The 24,548-nt window shown below is 37.4% G+C and overlaps 1 protein-coding gene across 4 annotated transcripts in view; it reads left to right on the forward strand.

Annotated features, from left to right (window-relative positions):
- Positions 1-238: 238 nt before the first annotated feature.
- IL6ST (interleukin 6 signal transducer) overlaps positions 239-24,548 on the forward strand; it is a 30,009-nt gene continuing 5,699 nt past the window's right edge. Inside the window, exons 1-16 of one of the 4 annotated variants that reach the window (XM_032212510.1) lie at positions 239-363; positions 7,101-7,223; positions 7,855-7,932; positions 8,982-9,293; positions 11,104-11,236; positions 11,856-12,016; positions 12,404-12,552; positions 13,546-13,699; positions 14,483-14,562; positions 16,218-16,437; positions 18,207-18,383; positions 20,604-20,705; positions 21,274-21,420; positions 23,419-23,559; positions 23,932-24,028; positions 24,229-24,310. In XM_032212510.1, coding sequence (XP_032068401.1) covers positions 7,869-7,932; positions 8,982-9,293; positions 11,104-11,236; positions 11,856-12,016; positions 12,404-12,552; positions 13,546-13,699; positions 14,483-14,562; positions 16,218-16,437; positions 18,207-18,383; positions 20,604-20,705; positions 21,274-21,420; positions 23,419-23,559; positions 23,932-24,028; positions 24,229-24,310 — 2,019 coding nt within the window. In that variant the 5' untranslated portion in view covers positions 239-363; positions 7,101-7,223; positions 7,855-7,868. Of the gene's footprint in view, positions 364-448; positions 766-7,100; positions 7,224-7,854; positions 7,933-8,981; positions 9,294-11,103; positions 11,237-11,855; positions 12,017-12,403; positions 12,553-13,545; positions 13,700-14,482; positions 14,563-16,217; positions 16,438-18,206; positions 18,384-20,603; positions 20,706-21,273; positions 21,421-23,418; positions 23,560-23,931; positions 24,029-24,228; positions 24,311-24,548 lie in introns of those variants that run through there. The other 3 variants (XM_032212509.1, XM_032212508.1, XM_032212507.1) reach the window with 3 other exon arrangements.

Genomic DNA, 24,548 nt, shown 5'->3' on the forward strand with positions numbered 1-24,548 from the left:
ACCTATAAACTAGCCGCTAAGAAGCGGCGCTTCGATCTCCCCAGACCCCACTCCGGGGCCCTTTCGCCCCTCACCCGCTCCCCCCCCCCCCCACTCCTCCCTTTTGGGACCAATTGCCCGGCATCCCGGCAGCCGAGGGGGAAAAAAAAAAGCCCGTTACGGGAAGCGCCTCCCCCACCGTTTGCCACGCCCATGCCCCCACGTGACCACCGGGTCCTCCAATGGCGGCCTTCCCTTGCGCCGCGTCGTTGCAGTTATAGCCGAGAAGTCGGCAAGCGAAGGCGTCTCCGCTGCTGATCTGGGAGGGCGATGGTTCGTGGCCTTGCGTAGGTTGCGCAAGTACCTGGGAGGAGAGGCGAAGCGGTGAGTGGCGGAGTGGAGGGCGGGGTGGGGGGTGTCACGAGCTTGACCCCCCCCCGCGCTCCCCTTAAGCCTTTGGGAAAAGCGGGGTGTGAGAAGAAGGGCAGCCGCCGAGCCAGGCCGAAAGAAGGAGGAGGAGGAGGAGGATTTGGCAGTCGCCCATCCTCCCTCGACCCCCGCTGGTCCTCCTCCTTAGGCTCCTTGGGGATAAGAAACTTCCTTTGGGCCGCCGCAGGGCCCGAAGGAAGTCCACAGTTCACCCTCGATGTCCATGAGAAGCGCCTGCTGCATTTTATATATGCATTTTCTTCGGTCGGTCGGTCCAAGAGCGGAGCCCATTTTGCGCTCTCCGGATTAGGCTGGCGCCGTGATTTTCTAACCATCCGCATCTGATGGGAGCAAAAAGTGGGTCGGGGGGCGGGGAGGAGTCGGGGGGAATTTCCCAGCGCTTTTTGTTTTCCCCGTGTGCTTTTCTGGCATGTACGTGTGTGTGAGTGTGTGAGGGAGAGGTGTTGGGGAGGATTTCACACCTCACTCTTTTTAGTTTATCTTGTGTTCGGAGCAGCGTTGGGCAATGTTCCTCGGTCTGAACTTAAATAAACCAGCCCCGAGTCCCTGGGTCAGAATTGCGGGGACCATGTTTTCCTTAAATAATAAAAAATAAAATAAAAGGACAAGCCTGAAACGCGGGCAGATCTTTGCGGGGGGGGGGGGGGGGTTAAGTTTCATAAGGATTTAAAAGTTTGGGTCAGAGGTCTTCAAACTTGGCAGCTTTAAAATTTGTAGACTTTAACTCCCAGAATTCTCCAGCCAGCTATGCTGAAGTCCACAAGTCTTAAAAGTTGTCAAGTTTGGGGACCTCTGGTTTAGGTTGATAACTCTGGGCAGGGAAATTCGAAGAAAGGAAAGGGAAACTTGACCAAAGTGTATTCTAATCATGTCTGAAAAAGTGTGACAAGGTTCAAAGTTACAAGAAGCAAGTTGCTGTCCTTGGTGTGAATTGGTGTGGGTGGGTTTGGGTACATGTGGGTTTTAGTGCATCCTTCCTAAGAAAATGTACAAATTGGGATGCTCTTTCTTGAGCTTTGATCCTGAGGTGCGGTGTGAAATCCGAAATCCAGAAAGGAAGCTTACCCTAGATCTCTCCTCTGGCATATCTCTTTATCATAGAGGAATTCCTGCCTCTCCAGTACAGGAAAAGCTAAATGACTAAAATAAAGAAGGAAAGAAAATTGGGGGGGGGGGGGGGGATCTAAAGGAAGGCTTCTGAAATAAAAGACTGTCCTTTATCTAGGGGGGGGGGGCATTCTAGATTTGATGTGCGGCAGGCTTGGAAGGAATAACTGATTCTGAATATTGAAGTTATCCTCAGTTCATTTCTCCTTTCCTGGCGTCTTTTCAAAATCTGTTCTGCAAAATAAAGTATAGATGTTTGATGATTTTACAACCATTCATTTAGTGACAGCTGGAAGTTAAAACAGTGCTAAAAGAAGTGGCTTGCAATCCTTCCTTGCACTTAGATGCTTGGCAATCAGCATGGGTTTACAGTGGTTGCGATGCTGTGACCTTCCCAGCTGGCTTCCCATAAAGTCAATAGGGGAAGCAAGATTTGTTTAGTGACCATGTAATTCATGGTCATATAGCAAAAAAAAAGATTGTAAAATTGGACAAAACTCAAATTAACTGCCCTGCTTAGCAACGTAAATTCTGGCCTCAATTGTGATTGATAGTCAAGGTTTACCTGTAGTCATTTGATCCCAAATAGCTTGAATTCTTTCATGGCTGTCTGTAGTGCTGCCTCTCTTTCTGTCCCCCTAAACTGCTTTAAAATTCTTATCTCTCAATTGCAGTGATCTGCTTTTTTTGTATGTGTATGGTCTTTTGCAAATGGAAACCACGGCTTGGGGCTGTATCTCATAGGACCACATGGAATAATGCAAAATTAGATGTATGCGCTGCAGTGTGCAGGTAGTCCTCAACCTAAGACCAATTGACTCAAAATTTCCATTGCTAAATAAGGCAGTTGTTAGTTTTGCCCCAATTTACAACCTTTTTTGCCAATTAAGTGAATCACTGCAGTTATTCAGTGAATCATGCAGTCATTAAAGGAATTCCCCCATTAATTTTGCTTGTCAGAAGCAGCTGGGAAAGTTACAAATGGTGATCACATGACCCTGGGAGAGGGCAATTGTCATAAATAACATGCTAGTTGCCAAGCACCTGAATTTTGACCTTGTATTTTTTATATCAATAGAGGAAAAGTTACAAGTAAATAGCTATTATGTATTGTAAGTCACAAAGAGTTTGGTAATTGGCAGTACTGTATATAATGTCTACCAATTTTAATAAACTTTGAAGCACTAATTATAACTGAACATTTCTCTTTATTTTATGTAATAGTTGAACTGCACCATATGGGGTTAAGTTAATACTTTTCTATAAATAGTAGTAGAAAGGAGTAACAGTAGCCAGAACAATGTTCTTCAGGAAATTCCTCAATTGCTCTCAAACATATACAAGGAAGCATTTGTTGTTGTTATTTTTCCTGTTTCATATAACATCTTGTTACTTTTTCACAGAAATTATAAAATACCTAATAAGTATCTTTTGCAAAGTCATTCTTCTTTTCCACTTGAATGCTTGCAAATGTAAATATTTACGAAAGAGAGGTATCTTATAGTCAACGTCAGAAAAAAAGTATTGGCAATCAAACATTGCAACATGGGGTTGGCTTCTAAAAATAAATGGCATAAATTTCATGTAGCTTTTTTTTAGTGGCAAAAATTAGACTAGACTACTTGTCTTAGCCATTCCCATGAGCATTCCCTGCTAACTCTAAGAACAACATCAGTCAATGTTGACTCATTTTAGCCATTATGCCACATATGAAATAGAAGAACAGCTTTACACAGGCCTGGCGTACTCATGCCAACAGGAAGGGCCTACTTCGGATCCCATCAGTCAAAGAATTCCATCTGCTGGGATCCAGAAGAAAAGTCTGCAGCGCTCACCCTTTGAAGCATCTTGCCCTCCCCGCCCTCCTATTCTTCCACAAGAGCCTAAAGACCAGTTGGCCTGGAATCCAAATAATGGAGTTTCATACTGGAAGTAGGTGCTACATTGATGGCAGATCCACCTCCCTTCCCCTTACTCTCTGCACTCTATCCATCCAGCTTTCTTTTTTGGCAATCATATCCTGTAGTTGTATTTTGTAATGTATTATTTTTCATTGTTTATTTAATTGCTGCATTATTTTTTGTTCATTCTCTTTTCTTCCTTATTCTTGTGAGCCGCCAAGAGTAGCCCCACGGTGAGGTAGGCAGCAAATAAATTCAACAAATATTCAGCAATACTATACTCTCTTTTTACAACCTTGTAGCCCCTCTTCAGGATAACCTTATAAACCAACAAACAAGCCCACATTTAATGTATTTATGCATAAATGCAAAATAAATTGCTGTGAAGTTGGAGGTATTCAAGTTAGGAATGTGACTGTGCATCTTTTGTATATTTATTATGTAATCTTGGCTGACATGATTTGTGCATATTTTAAACCATATAATGCAGAGGGAAATATTTTAGATGCAATTGTATTATGCATAATGAAGATATGTCTAAATATTGCTGCAATATTTACTGAAGGTGAGAAATTGGATGGAAAATTAGAAAAAGTAAAAAGAACGCTTAAATTATGGTGTGAAGATCCTCAGAAGAGAGGTAACAAATTTAAGGAGCAATGACAGCATTGGTGGATGAATGTGGTGAAAGCAATGGTGGTTTGGAAGGATAGATAGGAAGAAAGAGTTTTCATGCAAACTAGATTTAGCTATCTTTTAATTGCTTGCTATTGTTTCTGTGCTTTGATAAAGTTGTGGCCCTGAAAGAGACTAGGTGTGCATGCATACCTATGCAAACATAATGCTGTGCCTAACTATATTGAAAAAATGGCTCAGATACATCCAATTCTGCTTAGGATTTGGCTTTTTTTGAAATGATTATATTATGTTTGCAGTTTAAGAACATAATTGCCCTATGTTTGTTTCTTTAAGAAGTTTTAGTAATAGTTTACTATAAGGTATCCATAAGACCTATGTATAATTCTTACACTATAATAAACATCCTTCACATATTGATCTGAATATTAATGATAAATAGTCATCTCCCCCCCCCCCGGAAGAGATTTTCATGTCCTTTAAAAAAAGGAATAGATGTTTACATTGTCAAATAAAAATATTAGTTTCAGAAGTGAGGTTGGCCAGGAATCAATGGAAGCATTTTCATATGCAAACCAGAATTTTCAGCAATTTTGGCATGCTGAGAAGAAACAAACATGCCAATGCTGCTTGGTCATTATGTCTATGGCTTGTTTACCATGACGTGCAAAACAGTCTTAACTTTTTTCTATACAGACTCTTGGTTTGCATGTAAGAAGCTTCTGCTAGTTCCGTGATGGTGAATCTATAGCACCCGTTCCACAGGTGGCACACGGAGCCATTTGTCTTGGCACATGAGGCATTGCCCTGTCAGCAGACCAGCGCGCATGTGTATGCTGGCCAGCTGACTTCTGCCTTCTTTTGAGGCTATTTTTCACTAAAGCCTCCAGAGCGCGAAAAACCAGCCCTATGGGCAAACCGGAAGTTAGAGAACCTTAGGGAAATTAGGGAACGGTTTTAGCCTTCAGGAGGCTTCCCTAAAGGCTCCAGAGGGCAAAAAACAAACCTACAAGCAAACCAGAAGTGACCTCAGGGAAGCTCCTGAAGCCTCTGGGGGGAGGGGGAGGCTGTTTTCCGCCCTCCCCAGGCTCCTATAAACCTCGAGCCTGGGGAGGGCTAAAAAAGCACGCCAAAAATGGGGCGAGTGCTGGTCGTGCGCGTTAGGGTCGTGCGCAAAGCATTATGGGTGTGACATGCTCGCGCACGACCTCCCTGCACTCTCCCCGCTTTTGGCACGCGAGCCAAAAAAGGTTCGTCATCACTGTGCTAGTTATTTAACTGCTCACACTACAGGAAATGCTAGTTTGCCATGAATTGAGAATGTATCATATCTCTTAAATAATGGCAAAAGATTCATTCTATACTTGAAGCATTCTGATCTACATCTACATGTATATCATATCACTTGGAAGAATTTTATTAGAGAATAAATCTACTTCACCACACTTTATCATTCAGAATTAATAATTATAATTATACCATAATACTACTAGTGTCAATTCTACAAGACGGAGAAAATTAGTAATGTACTGTACTTTTAGTGGAATAAATTTTTTGCATGCCAAACTGGCAGTAATGCCGGCAGCAATCCACCCCATTTTTGGTCCCAGGAGGTTTCAGGGAGGCCTTCTAGCACCAAAATGGGGGGTGGGGTGGAGGGATACCACATCCCCTACTCCCCCTTTTGGTGCTAGCAGGCCTCCCTGAAGCCTCCTGAGACCAAAAAAGGGATGCGGGAGGATGCATCCCCTCACCCCCTGCACATGTGTGTATGACCCTCCATACATGTGTGCATGACCCTACCCCCGTGCATGTCTCCCAGCAGAGACCCGAAAATTGGCTGGTGGGAGGCACGTGCACATGCGCAATAAGGCTGACCTGGTCGACAGCTTGTGTGCCCGCAGAGATGGCTCCACATGTTACCTGTGGCACACATGCCATAGGTTCGCCATCACAATCCTAGATTAACAAGACAAATTCCTTGTGTGTCCAATCACACTTGGCCAATAAAAATTCTATTCTATTCTATACTATTCCATACAGCTAAGGATGCAATATAATATTAACTGTTTCTTATGATTTTATTAATTCAGTAAAAGGTTTACTTATTGTACGTAACTTCATTATGTTGGTAGAGTAAAATGGATAAAGGACATTTGTTCATATGATACGGACTTGTTCTGTTATTACCTACTTTGATTCACAGAGATTTGAATATATTTTTGAACTTGTGCCAGAATTTCCTTTCCTTTCTGTTTTCCCCGAAATGTCCAAAAGGACATTCTCTAATCAAGGCTGTCTAGTTCACCAACTCTGCCAATATAATATATAAGAACAAAGTATCTTATCATTTTTCCAATTTTTATCCATCAGCCTCATCAGAAATATCTCTGGTTTTGACTGCATATTTATCTTATTTTGAATTTTCTGAATATAGAACCGAGGTGGCGCAGTGGTTAAAGTGGAGTACTGCAGGCTATTTCAGCTGACTGCTAGCTGCAGTTTGGCAGCTCAAATCTCACTGGCTCAAGGTTGACTCAGCCTTCCATCCTTCCGAGATGGGTAAAATGAGGACCCAGACAGTTGGGGGCAATAGGCTGACTCTGTAAACTGCTTAGAGAGGGCTGTAAAAGCACTATGAAGCAGTATATAAGTCTTAGTACTATTGCTATATGTGTTTAATCCAGAATTCTTTTAACTTTTTTACAAATTACCAAAATAATGAAAAGTGCCTTCTTGAAGTTTACATTTCGGAACATATTTGAAATACCCCCCTCGCAGTTAGAGACTACTCCGATTGACTGACTTATCTATATCACAAGCAGAAAACTCAAATAAAGGAGAATATTTGTAGCTCAGGGTTGAAATGAGGGGTCCTTGGTGCTCTCTTAGTTTGCTAGGTAACATCATTTGTGTTAGTAAGGAACGGGGCTTTCTCAATTTATATTCTAGTGGCTTGCCTGTCGGTATCAGGGGGTAGTCTTAGGGATTCTTTGCTTGAACTGTTTACTGTTGGCTCTTTGGCAGGTTCTTGATTGGGGTATTGTTTACTTGATTGTTGGTCTGCTGTTAACCTTGGAGTTAATCTATGCTGATCTGGGTGCTGATTGCTGGTGGAGTATGGATGAAACCCTCACCAACCCTGACAAGGCAAGTCATCAGAATATAAACAGACAGCAAACAACACTCCTTAATAGCACTGATGATGTTACTTAGTTTAGATAATGAAATTTCTGCAAGAAACAAGCTCAGAGAGAGCCCCAACTACCGTCAGAAAACTCAGCTTTACAGTTGTAGTTACAGGCTAGTGCCAGCAGGTGCCAGCAAGGTGTCAGTGAAATTACACTCCACTATAAATAGCTTAACCCGGTTACAATATTCTAATATTGTACAATATTCTATAGTCCCAATCCAGTTGGTTAGAATTTAAAAAAAGCATTATGGGAAAGCAAAGTCCAAGAAAAGTCATATTTAACAACAGGGATTCAATAAAATTTAACTTTTAGATTTAAAAGGAAATCTTCCCTTTTTTTTGTTAATAACTTTCAGATATTTATAAATTACAGGTCATAACTGGCACTCATTCATTGTAACTTTGAACAGTCACCGAATGAATGGTTGTTAACTAAGGGCTTCCAGTATTTGCGTGTGTGTTTGATTTTGACTGAACTGTCTGTCACGCTTAAGATAGCTGAACTTACCTACTAGGAGATACAGTACCTGCATAAAAATAAATGTCTGATTCACCATTGTAAAAAGAGGTTGCATAACTGTTTTACAGTGACTTGGATCAAAATGTTTTCAAAATGGGGCATGTCAATGCAAGGTTTCTACGTTCTGAGCATTTTACAAATTGGAGGTAAGTCTGCAATGATGAATTATAGCATTGATGAACGAGACTGATTTAATATTGTGTTTAAATTACATTAGTGGTTTTTAGTGTTAGTTTGAAACTTAGGAACAAGACTGTAGGTATCAACAAAAAATTTGTATAGGTTCAGAGTTTTCTACTCTGGTGTGCTGGTTATTTGTGGATTGAAACCTTTTGAATAGATACTAATTCAAATTTATTGAGACAAAATGTAACAACATGAGACAGCACAGACTAATAATAATTGAATCAAAGGACATTAACTGACTTATGACTTGGATTTAGCAAGGGAATAATAAAAGAATTAGTCATCCAAGAGTGATGGGGAATAACCAGACAGGTTGGTTTAAGCCCATGAGACTCTAGTAGTTCTTAACTTTATTTGGAGTCCCCCAAATTAAGAACAATCTTTTTGTCATGTTTTGATGAGCTGCCAAAAGCAGTGATATGATGGCATTTGCAGAAAATACCACTGAAAATCTGCATCTGCCCTTGGTAGGTTTGATCAAGTGAAGTTTTAGCTCAGTCTTTCTGTGCTACACTTACCTCAGTGTCAGTAGGTCTACTCATTTAAGATGTTTAATCTGGTTATCTCAAAGGAAATATAATACTTCTATGCAGTTGGTTCATTACATTCTTTAAGTACTGGCCTTATTCTAATTATATAATAGTAAAACTATACTATACTAGTTCTAGAACTTGTACCTAAAAACATGTTAATTCCTAGCATAATGCTAAAATTTAAATAGACATTAATACAATAGCTATTATCAAGCTTCTTTTGTTTAAAGCCTAAGATAAATTAATAAAAAGCCTAAAACTCACCAATTTGTGAGGGAATATTCTGTTTCTGGCTGTTTATGATTTGAGAGTGACTAGTGTTTTATGTCATACATCGCCCTGTCCCCGCCAAGAGAAAAGTTGACTGTTTTAGTGTAGTTTTGAGAAGGCTGTTGCTGTTTTCTATGTTATTTGTTGTTTATAGTAATAATAAATATGTTCACCAATGGAAAAGTAAATGTAATCATTTCTCTCAGTTTCAGATGGCTTCCTGAACATATGTGGCTATATTGTCCCAGAGTCACCGGTAGTATTGTCCATTGGTTCCAATTTTACAGCATTTTGCATTTTGCTTGATGACTGTCGTCATGGCAAAATTGGTGCCGAGCAAGTTATTTGGAAAACAAAGACAACAGTTGTCCCTAAAGAACAATACAGCATAATAAATAAAACTATTTCTAGTGTAACATTCAGTGATACTTCTACATTGGTTTCTCCTCTGACTTGCAACGCTGAGTTACCTGGCGGTTTGGTACAGAACATCTATGGAATTCAAATTCAACTGGGCTGTAAGTCATGTCCTTTAATTTTTCTGTGTCTGGCAACGTGGAGAAAATTCTAATGCTAGGATATAGTAAATTACTTATCTTTTAAGATCTTCTCATTGCATGTTCTTAAATTTTAGTTATACTTGAATTCAAAAGAGGGCAAATCAGTATAACAAATATTCTGGCAAATGTAATGAGAAAGGCTAAATAATTTTTCATTTATTTAAGTACCATATAAACATGAAAATATGTTTGTCCATTTACACAGTTTGAGTATATATTATGAGAAAGTACTGTATTTTTCGGAGTGGAAGATGCACCTTTTTCCCTCAAAAAAAAGGCTGAAAATCTGGGTGCGTCTTATACGCCGAATACAGCATTTTCTGCCTCCCGAAGCCCCGCCCCTTCACCAAAATGGCTGTGCATACCTTTATGGAGGCTTTCAGAGAGCTTCTGGGAGCTGGGGAGGAAAGATATGAGAAAAAAAACAGGCCTCCCCCCCCCCAGCCCCAGCAGCATTCTATAAGCCTCCATAAGGCTATGCATGCCATTTTTTTGACAAAAAAACAGGCCTGTTTTTGTGAAAAACGGGCCGTTTTTGGGAGGTTTGCAGAGTGCAAAAACGTTTTTTTTTCCTTTTGGAAAGCTCTTTAACTGATTGATGAGAATTACATTGATCAAGTGCTGTGCCAGCAGAAACAAAGTGTTAGGTGCTGCAGATTGTCAGCGATTTCCTTCTCCAGCACATGGATAAATACACCTGGAAACATCTACCTACCTATCTATCTATCTATCTCTCTCCCTACTTACCTATCCACTGTATTTCTATTTTCTCTACTGTACTTCTCTCTCTTTCTTTCCCTCTCTATCCCTCTACCTACCTATCTACTCTCTCTTCCTACCTACCTACTGTATTTCTCTTTTTTCTCTCCCTCTCTATCCCTCTATCTACCTACATACCTAACTACTCTCTCTCTCTACATATCTACTGTATTTCTCTCTCTCTTTCTATCCCTCTACCTACCAACCTACCTACTGTCCCTTCTCTCTCCCTACCTATCTACTGTATTTCTCTATCTCTTTATATTTCTCTCTCTATCCCTCTACCTACCTACCTATCTATACACTCTCTCTCTTCCTACCTACCTACTGTATTTCTCTCCCTCTCTATCCCTTTATCTACCTACCTACTTTCTTTTTTAATTTGCCTCTTCAAAACCTTGGTGCATCTTATACTCCGGTGTGTCTTATACTCCGAAAAATCCGGTATGTTTACATTTTTAAAAATGTGGAATTTTCAAGTCATCTTAAGCTTCTGAAAAACATTGAAATATTAGTAAGGTACAAAAGCGTTTGTGGTTAGATGGGCACGTGATTATGATTTTTCTTTATAATTGTTAGTGAAAAATCACTACTTCAGGGTTTGGGTATGCAATTTAATATTTTAAAGACATGGACAATTTCCATATATTTGCTATCATTACTCTAATTCAATTATGGCATTAGATGTGCTGGACTTAACATTAATGAAAAGATGCTCATGCAAGAAAATATAAAGGAGTCTTGAAAGTATTTCCTTTTTGGATTGGATCAAGTTCCCAGCTGTGATCTTTGATATAGAAGAAAGGAATGGGACTTGGAAATTGCAGATTACCCATAATATTCCAGTCCATGCTCTTTTATAGAAGTGACTTTAAGCAGTCCACAGAAGCTTGACAAGGATAAATGGAGTAAGAGGGATGGAACATTTATTTGCATGTATCTTCTTCTTGTCACAAATTTTGGACTAGTTTCTGCTATGTTTGGTTTTTTGTTTTTGTTTTTTTGGCAGATCCTCCCGAGAAACCTACAAATTTGAGCTGCATTGTGATTCAGACACAAGCAACATCCTTTATTCAAAGATGTTCCTGGGAACCTGGAAGAGATACATTATTGAGCACTAATTATACTTTAAAGCATAGGTGGTAAATATATTTTAAAATGAGCCACTAATTTTTTAATGTGTTTGATTACTTTTAAAGGAACTTCTGACCTTCTCAAATTAATGGTTTCATATTGCAAACCTGAAATATTTTATGCAGCCAGAAATTGTGGGGTCACCCTGTGAACTGTAGGCAGTTATGACAGTTTGTTCCAAGTAATGTTCCAATTTGAGTAAAAGCGTACTTAATTTGATGTTAATCTTAGAGTAAATTTCAATTAGTTCTATGATATTTGCTTGTTACTACCATGTTTCCCTGAAAATAAGACAGGGTCTTGTTTTCTTTTGACCCCCGAAATAAGCACTTGGTCTTATTTTCAGGGAGCTCTTATTATTTTCAAGGTTCAGGAGGCAGTGAGTGTGGTCACCTTATGGCTGCTGCTGTGTTGCAATATTTTCGGGGAGGGCTTATTTTGGGGGAGGGCATATTTTAGCACATGTTCTCAAAAGTCCAACTGGGCTTATTATCTGGGGATGTCTTATTATGGGGGGAACAGGGTAATTATGCCTCAGATTATGTGAATGTGTCCTTGTAAATACATTATGACATCAAGATATTAATACATTTAATGTATCAAAGCTTGTTTATTTTCTTTATATAGGCCAACTTCAGTACATCCTGATTGTATACCTCAAGATAGTAATAATTCCTGTACCATTCCTGTTGTGGTTTTTTTTGTCACCTTGGAAGTGTGGGTAGAAGCCAAAAATGAACTTGGAGTAGCTGAATCTGACCACATTGAATTTGATCCCATAACTTGTGGTAACTATGCTCTTTTCCATGAATTAATGTTAGAGGACTCTCATTAATTCCTTCACTTGATATTTGAAATCTCTTCCTCCCCACACAGATAGTCTGGATTTGAAGAAGAATATTACTCAGAGCATATGAGCCTTTTGTACATAACATTTGTCAACAGCTTCTTACACTACCTGCATGTTTTTTTTTCTAGGCTCATGCAGCTTCATTTAATCTTTAAAAAAGACATTTAGTTAAATGAATTTTCAACAGGGGCTATGAGCACATTTGTGCATGTGCCAAAATCTTAAAATGTCAAGAGTATATAGTTCTAAATGCAAAATGTTGGCGGTCGAAATTAATTGAATCTGTATATTCAACAATAAACATTTTTCCTCCCTTTGTTCCTAGTGAAACCACTTCCTCCACACAAGCTGTCCCTCAATTCAGGAAAATTTCCTAAAATCTTAATGCTGTCATGGGAAAACAGTTTGAATGAACCTCACGAACTGAAATATAAAATTCAATATAAGATCTTGAAGAGCAATGATTGGAATGAGGTAATCCTATGGCTATTTTTTATTATGACAATTTCTGTTTTACTGTACAGATAGCCCTCAACTAACAACTGTTCAGTTCAGAGTTATGATGGACATCCTTCCATTCCCCAGAGTAACATGGTCACATTTGAGGCATTCATCAACCAAACTGCAGTTATGGTTGTTTGCAGTGACCCATGATAACATGACCACATTTGGCAATATTTTTGTTGATAATTTGCATTTACTTCCAGTTTTTGGTAAAACCAACTCGTAGTGAACAATTGGTACACTTAACGGCTGATTCAAAAAAGGTCTTAGAATCAGATTGTGCGTGGAAGAAACTCCACAGGTATTGCACATCTGAAAACAATTCTGCATGGAGGCTTTGCGGGGGGAGGGGGGGATCTGACTAATGAAAGAAATTGGTAGGCAGTTATAAGAAATGCCTACTTAGATTACTTCTACCAGATATTAGAACCAAGGTGTATTTATCATTTGTGCAAAAAGAAATGAATATATCTTTTAATTTTTTGTTGAATAAATGATTGCAATAAATACCTCAGTTACATCACCTTTATCTTTGTTTACTGTTTGGATGAAGATAAAATATTAATATCCAATATTGATTTTTTTTTAAGTTTACATGCAGTGTATTTACTATTTCACATGACTGTACAGATAATCCTTGACATACGTGCATTTGAGCCTGGAATTATGATCCTAAATTGTGGTGGTCAGTCAGTGGGTCATTATATGTCCAATTTTATTGCCTTTTTGTGGCAGACGTTAAGCGAAACCATTTTCCCTGATTGATGTTTTTTTGCCAGAAACTGGAAATAAATGCTTGTTTCTGGCAAAAGAAAAACATGATGAAACTACAGGATGGTGCAAATGGCTGTAAATGCCCTTTTAAGACTTGAAAGAGAAAATACAACACGGCAATTTTAAAATCTGTGTGAGTATCATAGTGAGTGAGTATCATAACACTTATGAAATTCAACTTTATTTCAGATTCCACCTGAAGATACAGCTTCGACAAGAACTTCTTTTACTCTCCAGGAACTCAGACCAAATACAGAATATCAAATTAGACTGTGTTGTGCAATTCATTCGTCAAAGTACTGGAGTGAATGGAATGAAGTAATTGGATTCACTGCTGAAGACAGTAAGCAATATTTGTTTGTTTGTTTACCTGGTCTCACAATGTCAAAACATGAAATAGTTACATGTCTGCACAAGTTACCCTGTAACCTAAAAAGAACATAAAAGTAGATCTATAATCCCTTGAGCAAAGAGCCTAAAAATGGATGATCAATTACTATCAATCGTGGGAAGTCTGATACTACATATTATTAATATTATCTCTGAAATTAGTAATTGTTAACAATCTCCATTGGTTATGTAAAAATATTAACCATGATATTCCTTTGAAGATTATATATTTCAAATTCAGTTAGAGTTCAAGAGGGTTCTGACTGTCTGAATAAAGGATTAAAATGACTTTTAGGAACAGGAAAATGCAGGACATATAACCCAAACTCTTACAATGTTACAGGATAATAATTTTTTGGATATTATGGATAAAAATTGTAGAGGCTGAGATTTTCCACCATCTATAAATTATACAGCATTTTTTCCTTTAGTTTGAAAACTGATATTAATAAATAATCCAAAAATTATGCAGAGAAAAGGACTGGCTGTTTGGTGCATAGTATTGTGGAAGTCTAGAACATTTTTAATAACTCTTAAGTGCTACTATAGGATATTTAATACCAATAGAACATTACAATATGTAACCTGTATCTGGCATTATTACTAAGCATTATTATAATGAAGCATATGTCAAATTGATTTAAGAGAGATTTTTTAATTTTGATAAATATGCATTAAATAAAATGAATAGTGAGATTTTCTAAAATCTAGATGTTTGAATTTTATCGTCTGTTAGAACCATCGAAAGGACCAGCTCTTTGGCGTAACATTGAAACTTCTGATTCAAGAAATTGGACATTAGGCCTTCTTTGGAAGGTAGGAAAAAATTATATATCATGATTGTCTTGCTTTAGATGTTCTTGGCAACAATAGGTATCTTTCATGTTCTAATATATTGCAAGTAAATATGCAGTGTTGTAATGTATAGCACTGCTACAGCTTAGGGCAACAATTTCATGAAATATCCTTTGGGACAGATATAAATAGTAAAAACAAAACATAGTGTAAAATAGTGTTTCTCAAACTTGGCAACTTTAAGATGGATAGATTTCAACCCCTACAATTTCCTAGCCAGACAGTTGCCATGGCTGAAAAACACTGCTATAAGAGATGTGCATTGATCTGAGGACTATACTTGCCTTTTAAATGACATTAAACTAGCTAAGGTCAGGACAATTAGATTTTTGATGTAATTTATCTACTCCCCATATGTTTAATCATTTTCTTCAGTTAACTATAAAATAACAAATCATGAACTTGGGAGGGGGTGGGGGAAACTTTTAAAATCTCCCTAAAGCAGGGGTCCCCAATCTTTTTGCTTCTCTGGACTGGCTTTGGCAGCTTCGGGAGAATGGTTGGGTTGTAAAAGTCTTAAAAGGTTGTTTGAGAAATCTCATAAGAATTTGGATCATATTCTGAGTGGGATTTCTTGAAAAAAACACAAAAGAACATGATTGATGTTGATTGTCTATTGAACCTGGAAAGGAAATCAGGTTTTAGCATTTAATAAAATGTAGTTAAAAACAGCAGAGTTAATGATGCATTATTGGATTGTGCTCTGTTTCAGGTAGACATCAATTACCATATTACTGCATGTTAACTTCTCTAAGACATTAACAGTAACATTAAAATTGAATATATAACACATTTCTTTGTAAACATTCTCAAGTCATTCCTATATATTAGGAATGTATATTGCTAATTCTGTTTTTTTATTATCTGACTCAGTGTCCAAATATTGATGAATATTATTTCTACCAATGTCTTAAATAAACAACACGAATAACAGAAAGTGATATTTTGGGAACAAAGTCTATGTAATGGTGGATGGGAATACCTTTGGGAGGCTGGAAAGAGAAACAACTAGGACAAGTTGGTTAAGAGGCAACTTAGTCCACAGAAGAAATGAGGACATGGCAAATGTCTCAGAAGGAACCTTCTCTACTGGAAAGACAACTGGAAAGAAAAACAGGCTTGCAAGATACTGTTAATGTAATTTGTAGTAAAGTAGAGCTATTCTGGCTAAGCTTCTTGTCTTGACTACCTCAAAGATGGACATCCTGTTATGATATTCCAATTCAGTCTGTAGTACACTTTCCATTTGATGCATTGAGTTCCATTCTGGTAAACAAAGTATTTGATTTCTTAGGTGACTTTTTTTACTGTTTTGATCTTTCCTAGGATAGAAAAATAGATAAAAATACTAGATCCAGTCTACAAGCCTTTGAGAGCATTTCCTGCAAATTAAGTTAATTTTTCATGCAGTAAGATTCCCTATTCTCTTCCTGACAAAGGTGCTTATACAAGGATTTGGGGTAAAAAGTTTGAGAATTGGCTTTCTTAATTTATTATAACCTACTGCTAGTTTGGAACAAAAATGCTGGGTTAGTTGGGTGAACATCTGGATGTCTATAAAGCATTTTCTTTTCTTCATATATCATCTCTGAATAAAATAAATTACTTTTCAACAGGAGTTGAGTCCTTCTGAAGCAAATGGAGTCATTTTGAAATATGAAGTATCTATTTCAGGAAGACCGCCACTTTCTTTTCCAACTAGACTTTACACTCTGAATACAACCAAACTGATTTTAAACGTAGAAAACAGGACATATGATGTGAGCATTACAGCATTTAACAAAATTGGTAAATCTCCTACATCAGTTTTGCTTATTCCAGCAACTAATTCAAAAGGTAAAGTTTTTCAAATAATTTAATGAAGGGGGGGGAATCTAAATATTAACGTTAACAAAGGTTGTTAGTTGTGAAGTCCTGTCCGACCCATCGCAACCCCATGGACAATGTTCCTCCAGGCCTTCCTGTCCTCTACCATCCCCTGGAGTCCATTTAAGCTCATGCCTACTGCTTCAGTGACTCCATCCAGCCACTTCGTTCTCTGTTGTCCCCTTCTTCTTTTGCCCTCAATCTTTCCCTGCATTAGGCTCTTCTCCAGAACGTTAACAATAGACCACTTTTGTTTCTCTTATGGGAGCAATCAAATCTTATTGAAGCCAGTTTGGCCTAGTGGTTAAGGAAACACGCAAGAAAACAAGAGACTGTGAGTTCAAGTCCTGCCTTAGAATTTTGAAAGTCAGCTGGGTGACCTTGGGTTAGACTAGGTGAAGCTCACTCTAACTCCAGCTCTCCTCACAGAGTAGCTGTGGGGAAAATAAGAGGAGAAACTTGATACTTTCAGTTAGTCAAACTCATATGTTATTTAGAAAAGTTTTATCTTCTGTTTGAATTGACTGTTTAAAAATTTTTCTTCAATTTTCTTCAAAGATAAATAAATTCTAAGGAAAAAGTTCATCTTTATTGCAATAACATAGCTGTAGTAATTACTTTGATTAGTTCTGTTAGTTAATAGATAAAATATTCCATTAAGGTATCTTAAATATACTTCTTGTGTATACAATTATCCTAATTAGATCTTAATGTTTCAGTTGAATAACTGGCTTATGATATAGTAATATGGTGTGGGTTTAGGACATAGGTGTCAAACTTGACGTGTTACATTGCCATCAGGTGACGTTTTGTGACATTTTTCCCATTCGTGGAGCTGGGGTGGATGCGGCCTCCACTAGTTTGACACCCCTGGTTTAGGATATCTGAAGAACTCTCTCGCCTCCATTGACTAGCCCATGACACTTGTTCCAGTGAAAAAGGCCTTCGAATCAAATCCTGTTGGCCAAAGAATATCAGTTGGCAGGGTCCAGCTGGCCCCCACCCTATTGAATATTTTCCCATCAGAGCTAAGGTTTGCCCCCACACTCCTGGCCTTCTGGAAGAGCCTCAAAGCTTAGATCTGCTGTTTAGCCAAAGGTCCTAACAGACCTGCTACTTTGGGAGTGACTATCCGGCTAGAGAAAATCTCTACCCATCCACCCACCCACCCAGACTGCCCATCAGCTTGGTTTTTAGCTTTTTAATTCAGTTTTTCTAATTTTAATTGTTTTTAGTACATTTTATTTTTTATTACATTATAAGCCATCCAAAGTTGCTCTATCAATGAGTTGGATGGCATAGAAATTTAATCAATAAAATTTCAATAGCTATTCTGTACAACACATATTAACTTTTCTTTTCCTAAAATACATTTGCTGCTACAGGGATGCCAGATATGAGAATATAAACATGTTTTAAACTATTGGACAGAGACTGTCAGATGAGAATAGTAAAAGTGCTTTAATATCTGAATTTTCTCTATTGCTTTAAGTGTTAAAAAAAAACCTTGAAATTTTATTCTACTAATGTTTTCTTATCTGTGACTGTAGACATCCACTCTGACTTAGTCAGAAATATGTTGGGATTCGATTGTTCATATGACCAGTTGTATTATATTTCAAACAAGAAACTTCAATTGAATTTTGGTGTTAAAATTAGGAACTTTGTAGAATGCTAGAATTTTCACTTTATATCTTTTGTAGAATTAAGGGTTGTTGTTGTTTATTTCCTAATTTCAGCTCCTGTGAAAAATATTGTTGCATTTCCTGAAGATGGCAAACTCTGGGTAAATTGGACACCTCCCAAAGAGTCAGTTAGTAAATACATAATTGAATGGCAAGAAGCATGTAGCAATTTAAGCTGTCCTACTGAATGGCAGCAGGAACCTGGCTCAAAACGGAGAACATTTTTAAAAGGTAACCTTAGAAAATAATCTGTTATTTATAAAATGGAGAGAAGAATTCTTTAGATGCCCTTATTTCCTTTAAAAATAAAACCAATTCTTATTCTTTATGTGCTTTGCCCACCATGCTATACCTTTTAAGGTAAAACACATACAAAGTGGGGAAAAGGAATAAGAAATAATATACATTTACAAATAATACAAATAAATTTATAAAATGTATTATAAAAAGAAATTGAATCTAATGCTTCTTAGATTACTGGCCTTAGTCAAACATAAGCAGTATTCCTAACTAACAGTAAAGGTGAATTTTAACACTTCAGCATTTTTGAACCAATATACCACTTTTCCATGTAAGCTAGGACTTCTAACCTGGAGACAAACTGCAAGCCAACATATTGTAGAGTTGGAAATTAGTAAGGTTTGTGTTTTCCTTTTTTTTTATAACCTGAAAGCTGCCCAGAGTCACCTTGTGGACGGGATGAGCAGCATAAAAAAATAGTAAATAAATAATTAAAATTGCAGCAGGGAAGCAAGAATGTTCATGCTACAAATACTTTTTCCCCTCAATACAATAATTCCTGAATGACATTCTGACAAAACAACTAAAATTGCTATTCTGTTGTCAGAGAGAATGTGACTTAGTTATGACATAAGGAGTATGTTCCCCTGCTGTTCAAATTCCCACAAATTCTCACTTTGCAGTACATTGAATCTAAAAGACATTTTGTTTTGATTCTTTACTGCAGATACCAGCAGTGTGCTCAGAAAATAACATTGGGGGCAAATTAATAAAACACGTTGTGTCCTATAATTTTGAAACTTCTTGTGGAACAGATTTGGAAATTGGTTTAGAATTTTAGAGCTTGAATAAGATTTTTTTCCCAGCAGGCTGTTATTTAAAGCTTATGCATGAAGCATGCTAGAATATATTTTAGTTGTAAGGATGTCATTCCTTTTATTTTAGCTTCTAAGTAAAGAAGCTGGTAAGGGAGAGACTTTCACGTGGAAGTTTTTTTTTTAACAAATATTCCTATATCCTTCTCTGATACTGTCAAGTGATAAATTCTTGAAATCCACATTTCCAATTAATTTATATTGTTGGATTTTGTTTTATACAAAGGAACAGTATCAGTTATTGACAGACCATTAGCCCAATACAAATAAAAATGGAAAAATTGGGAAATCCCAAATTTAGGAAAATGTTTTTGGGGAAAACACTGCTCATAGCAAACCTTTGTTCAGTTAACGACTGCGGATTCACTTAACAACAGTGCTTAACAATGCTGCAAAAACGTTGTTAGGTCAATCACATCACCTACTCATTAACAGATGTTCTAATAAAGGGCAGTTATGACCATTATTGTCATAGTTCAAGACTGCTTGTATCGCCAATTCTGACAATTTGGAGAAATGCAAGTTGTCTTCAAGCTTTACGTACATTGATTACAATGTATATCTTGCCTTTTAGGATAACAATAATCCTAAAGCAGTTTTCATGCAATATTAAAACAACTGAAAAAAGTAGAAAGTTTTCAAGCATTTCGAATGCGGAAGCAACTTCTTGCTGCTGTACCTAGCAATATCTATGCATTCAGTTTTGGTCGCCATGATGTAGAAAAGATGTTGAGACTCTAGAAAGAGTGCGGAGAAGAGCAACAAAGTTGATTAGGGGACTGGAGACTAAAACATATGAAGAACGGTTGCAGGAACTGGGTATGTCTAGTTTAATGAAAAGAAGGACTAGGGGAGACATGATAGCAGTGTTTCAATATCTAAGGGATTACCACAAAGAAGAAGGAGTCAAACTATTCTCCAAGACACCTGAGGGTAGAACAAGAAGCAATGGGTGGAACTAATCAAGGAGAGAAGCAACTTAGAACTGAGGAGAAATTTTCTAACAGTTAAAACAATCAGTGGAATAGCTTGCCTCCAGAAGTTGTGAATGGCCCAACACTGGAAGTCTTTAGGAAGATGTTGATAGCCATTTGTCTGAAATGGTATAGGGTTTCCTGCGTAGGCAGGGGGTTGGACTAGAAGACCTTCAAGATCCCTTTCAACTCTGCTATTGTATTGTACTTTTGTTTTCAAATGTCTCTAAAAATAATTACTACAAAATTAAGTTACATTTCTCTCTATGAGGAAATACGTGTATGAGAGTGTATCTCTTGTTTCTTAACAGTGTTAGCATTTTTAATTTAGGTAAATAGGACCTGTAAATTTCTTTTTTTAGGAACCATAAAGCCATACAAGTGTTACATAATAACAGTGTATCCATTATATATTGGTGGTCAAGGAGCAGGAGAATCAACGCAGGCCTATCTTAAACAAGATGGTAAGTTTACTACCATGGTAAGTGCTTTCTTGAGGATGCCACAATGCAGTAATTGGTTTATATTACTTATTAAATATTGCATAATTTTCATAATAAATTGATACAAAAGTGAAGTATAAAAAGTAAAGCTATAGGAACTGCATTAGCTGCAATCATAAAATATGACAGTAATGAGAAAAAGAGAGAAAAATGGGATGCCATAACATATATTCAAAACAAAAGCCTAGGTGAATATTGATGCTCCAGGTAAGATTAAGCAAGGCTATTAGACTGTAATGCTTTTAGTGAATACAAACATAGGCAAATTTACAAGTTACCAAAAGAACCTTGAACTGCTTGATGGTATAGTGGCAACTAGTGCTGCTCCTTCACAAATATAGTTCTAGCAGGATGTCCCTTCAGCATTTTGCTCTACTGCATCTGCAGACAAATCCCCGAAGCCAGCTTCAGGTAATTTCTCATTTCCTTCTGTTCTGTGGTTATGTAGCTTACATAATAGAATATGCTTATAAGAAAACTAATTGTTGCTCTTCAGCGAAAAAACTTTTAAAGTACTGTTTGTTTATAGTGCCTGCTACTGGACCCTCTGTTCGAACAAAGAAACTTGGAAAGTTTGAAGCTGTTTTAGAATGGGAACCTCTTTCAGTGGAAGAACAAAATGGGTTTATCAAAAACTATACCATTTCTTATAGAACAGCGACTGGAGATGAAAGAGGTAAGTGTGTTGCTAATTTTTAGTTATTTGAATGATATCCTAGGCAAAGGTTTCAAAGTTAAGTTTACTTTAGGCTTTACCAGAAATTTTTTTAAAAATCACTACATGGCAGCAAAGGGATATAGAAAACTTAACTCTAGCTGCCACCTACTATTCATCTAGATTTTTGTGGGTGAACCTTACTTGTCAGTTCTTCTTGTACACAAATACTCTCATTCACAAACAGCCCTGTACTATGTTGTGACATTCCTGGCTCATCATTCATGCATGGTTCACCTTTTATAAAGATTACTGCAATGCACTCTACATGGGACTGCCCTTGAACAGTATTTAGAGTCAGTATTTAGAGCCAAGGTGGCGCAGTGGTTAAATGCAGCACTGCAGGCTACTGCTAGATCAGCAGGTCAGCGGTTCAAATCTCACCGGCTCAGGGTTGACTCAGCCTTCCATCCTTCCGAGGTGGGTAAAATGAGGACCCAGATTGTTGGGGGCAATATGCTGACTCTCTGTAAACCGCTTAGAGAGGCCTGAAAGGCCTATGAAGCGGTATATAAGTCTACTGCTATTGCTATTGCTACTGCTATTTAGAAGCTTTAGCTGTTGCAAAATTTGGCTGCATAGGCATGTTATGTGCACCTCTCAATCAGCAAATATTAAACCTTCATTCTGTGGACTTGGTTGCCAATTTTATTCTGAGTATAATGCAAAATGCTAGTGATAATCTATAAAGCCTTTCATGCCATGGGATTGGGTTATCTGAGGGACCGCCTCTCTTCAATTGCATGTAATCCAATCAGATCTGGGAGCAAGTCATGTTTTAGGTTCCGTCAGCCAGGGAGTATGTTTTTTGGGTGGAGGCTTAGAAGGAGACCTTTCTCTGTCATGGTTTCAACTGTATGGAACATCATTTGCATCACACTACACCACAACCACCACCTTGGAGATCATAGTGATCCTGTTAACTTTTTACAAGGCCCTGAAAACATGGTTTTGTGATAGGCATGGAAAGCCAGGAATGTACTACCCAAAGTACATTGGGTAAGACCTACCCAAATAAAAAGCCCAATCAGGCTTTTGAGTGCATGCGGTAAAATAAGCCCTCACCTGAAAATATTGCAACACAGCAGCAGCCATGAGGTGACTACGCTTGCCACCTCCTGCACCTCAAAAATAATAAGATCCCCCCACCCCCCAATAAGGCCAAGGACTTATTTCGGGGGTCAAAAGAAAAAAAGACCCTATCTTATTTTCAGGGAAACATGGTAGAGCCTGCACAGTGGCTATATTGACTAAAACAGGGGAAGTGTGATCCAAAACTATGATTTTGAATTTCCTGATACAGTTTTTATATGGTTTAATATTGTTTTTATTGTTTAAATTATTCTATTGTTTTGCTGTGTTTGTATTTTTTTTAACTTTATGAGCTGTCCATAGTTACACATCGAGATGTGTAACTAGTACTATATAAATTCAATTAATAAATAAATGAAATAATGCAAAGTAATTGTAATAAAAATGTGCAATCATATCTAGGCACTCGATTGCTTCAAAATTCATTTAAATCAGTATTCGACACATTTTTGAAGCAGAAATCTTATCCCAGCACTCAGTTTTCTCTCAGTAATTGACGTGCAAGGGAGAATTTGCTGACATTGGCTGGCCCATGACTTGCTATTTCTTCCAGCCAAAATAGTGGGTCATGTGGTAAGTCACAAGGTTTTCTTGGTAAGTCATCAGTTTTAATGTTCATCACGTCTTCCAGAACAAATTATCAACAGGTGTTGAGACGCCACTGTATTTAATCCAATCTAGTTTGTGCTTGTTATGATATGCAGTAATATTAACACAGAATATTTTGACAGAACTAATAAAATTAGAAATGAAGGTTGGACTATACTGAGATCAGGTCTAAATGTTCTTATTTGAATTAAGGTTAGAGAAAATTAGTTTGGATAAATTTAATGTAAAATATTGACAATTCATTTTTTTAATTTCTAGTTGTGGCTGTGGACCCTTCAAAAACGGAGTACCTACTATCATCCTTATTAAGTAACACTTTGTATATAGTGCATATGACGGCATATACAGAAAGTGGGGGGACAGCTGGTTCTCAGTTTACGTTTTCTACCAATAGATTTGGTAAGGTTTGCATATAAATATTCCAGTTTTGAAAAGAATCAGCTTGGAATGAAATACTTCCCAAATACCCATTAGAATTCCTCCCTTTTTTAGACCACTTGAAAGTCCTGTATAAATGATTTTATTACTTTGTTCTGTAAAATGTACACTGGGAATGTTGCATAATTCACAAATTGGGTGATTTGTTTTTGTCATTTTTGGTTTGTTTAACACAATATGTGAATTTAAACACTATGATTAAGGTTAGGTATGATTCATTTGTTATTTTCATTATCAATTAATAGATTTTAGAGTTTTTTAAAATTATTTTGAGGTAAACTAATAAACATTTGAATAAAATATGCTGATTTCCTTTTGCGTTTTCTTTTTCAGAGGATGGAGAAATAGAAGCAATTGTTGTTCCTGTCTGCATAGCATTTCTTCTAGTTACTTTAGTGGGTGTATTAGTTTGTTTCAGCAAACGAGATATGTAAGTATTCTTAGTGGTATTATTCCGTATAGTACCACATATTCAGCACTTTGCGTGTCATTCTTGATTGAGCAAAGGAAGGGGGGGAGCTGCATTGACACTAATAGACTATTGTGTATGTGTGTGCTAATACATATAAAATTCCGAGCTGAATGTCACTTGTTCATTTTTTTGCTTGTCTTTCTATTATTTTTCTCCAGGATTAAGAAACACATCTGGCCTAATGTGCCTGATCCTTCAAAGAGTGTAATTGCTCAATGGTCACCACAGACACCAGCTAAGGTAAAAGGAAAACAAAAAACAAAATTAGATTATAAGGCTAATTAACAAAAACATAACAAAGGAATGGGAAAGGCATCCTTCCCTAATTCCCGGGGGTTGATTTATGGAGAGCTACATAGTTTGGGGTTGGTTGGGGAAATTGAAAAAAAGCAAAATATCTCCTCCTCCTCCATTCTGTCAACCTAATGTTGAATTAGAGTTTACATGGAGAAAAGAGGCTGTTGCACTTGATGAAGAA

This window comes from Thamnophis elegans, chromosome 3 (genome assembly GCF_009769535.1).
Source record: "Thamnophis elegans isolate rThaEle1 chromosome 3, rThaEle1.pri, whole genome shotgun sequence".
NCBI lineage: Eukaryota > Metazoa > Chordata > Lepidosauria > Squamata > Colubridae > Thamnophis > Thamnophis elegans.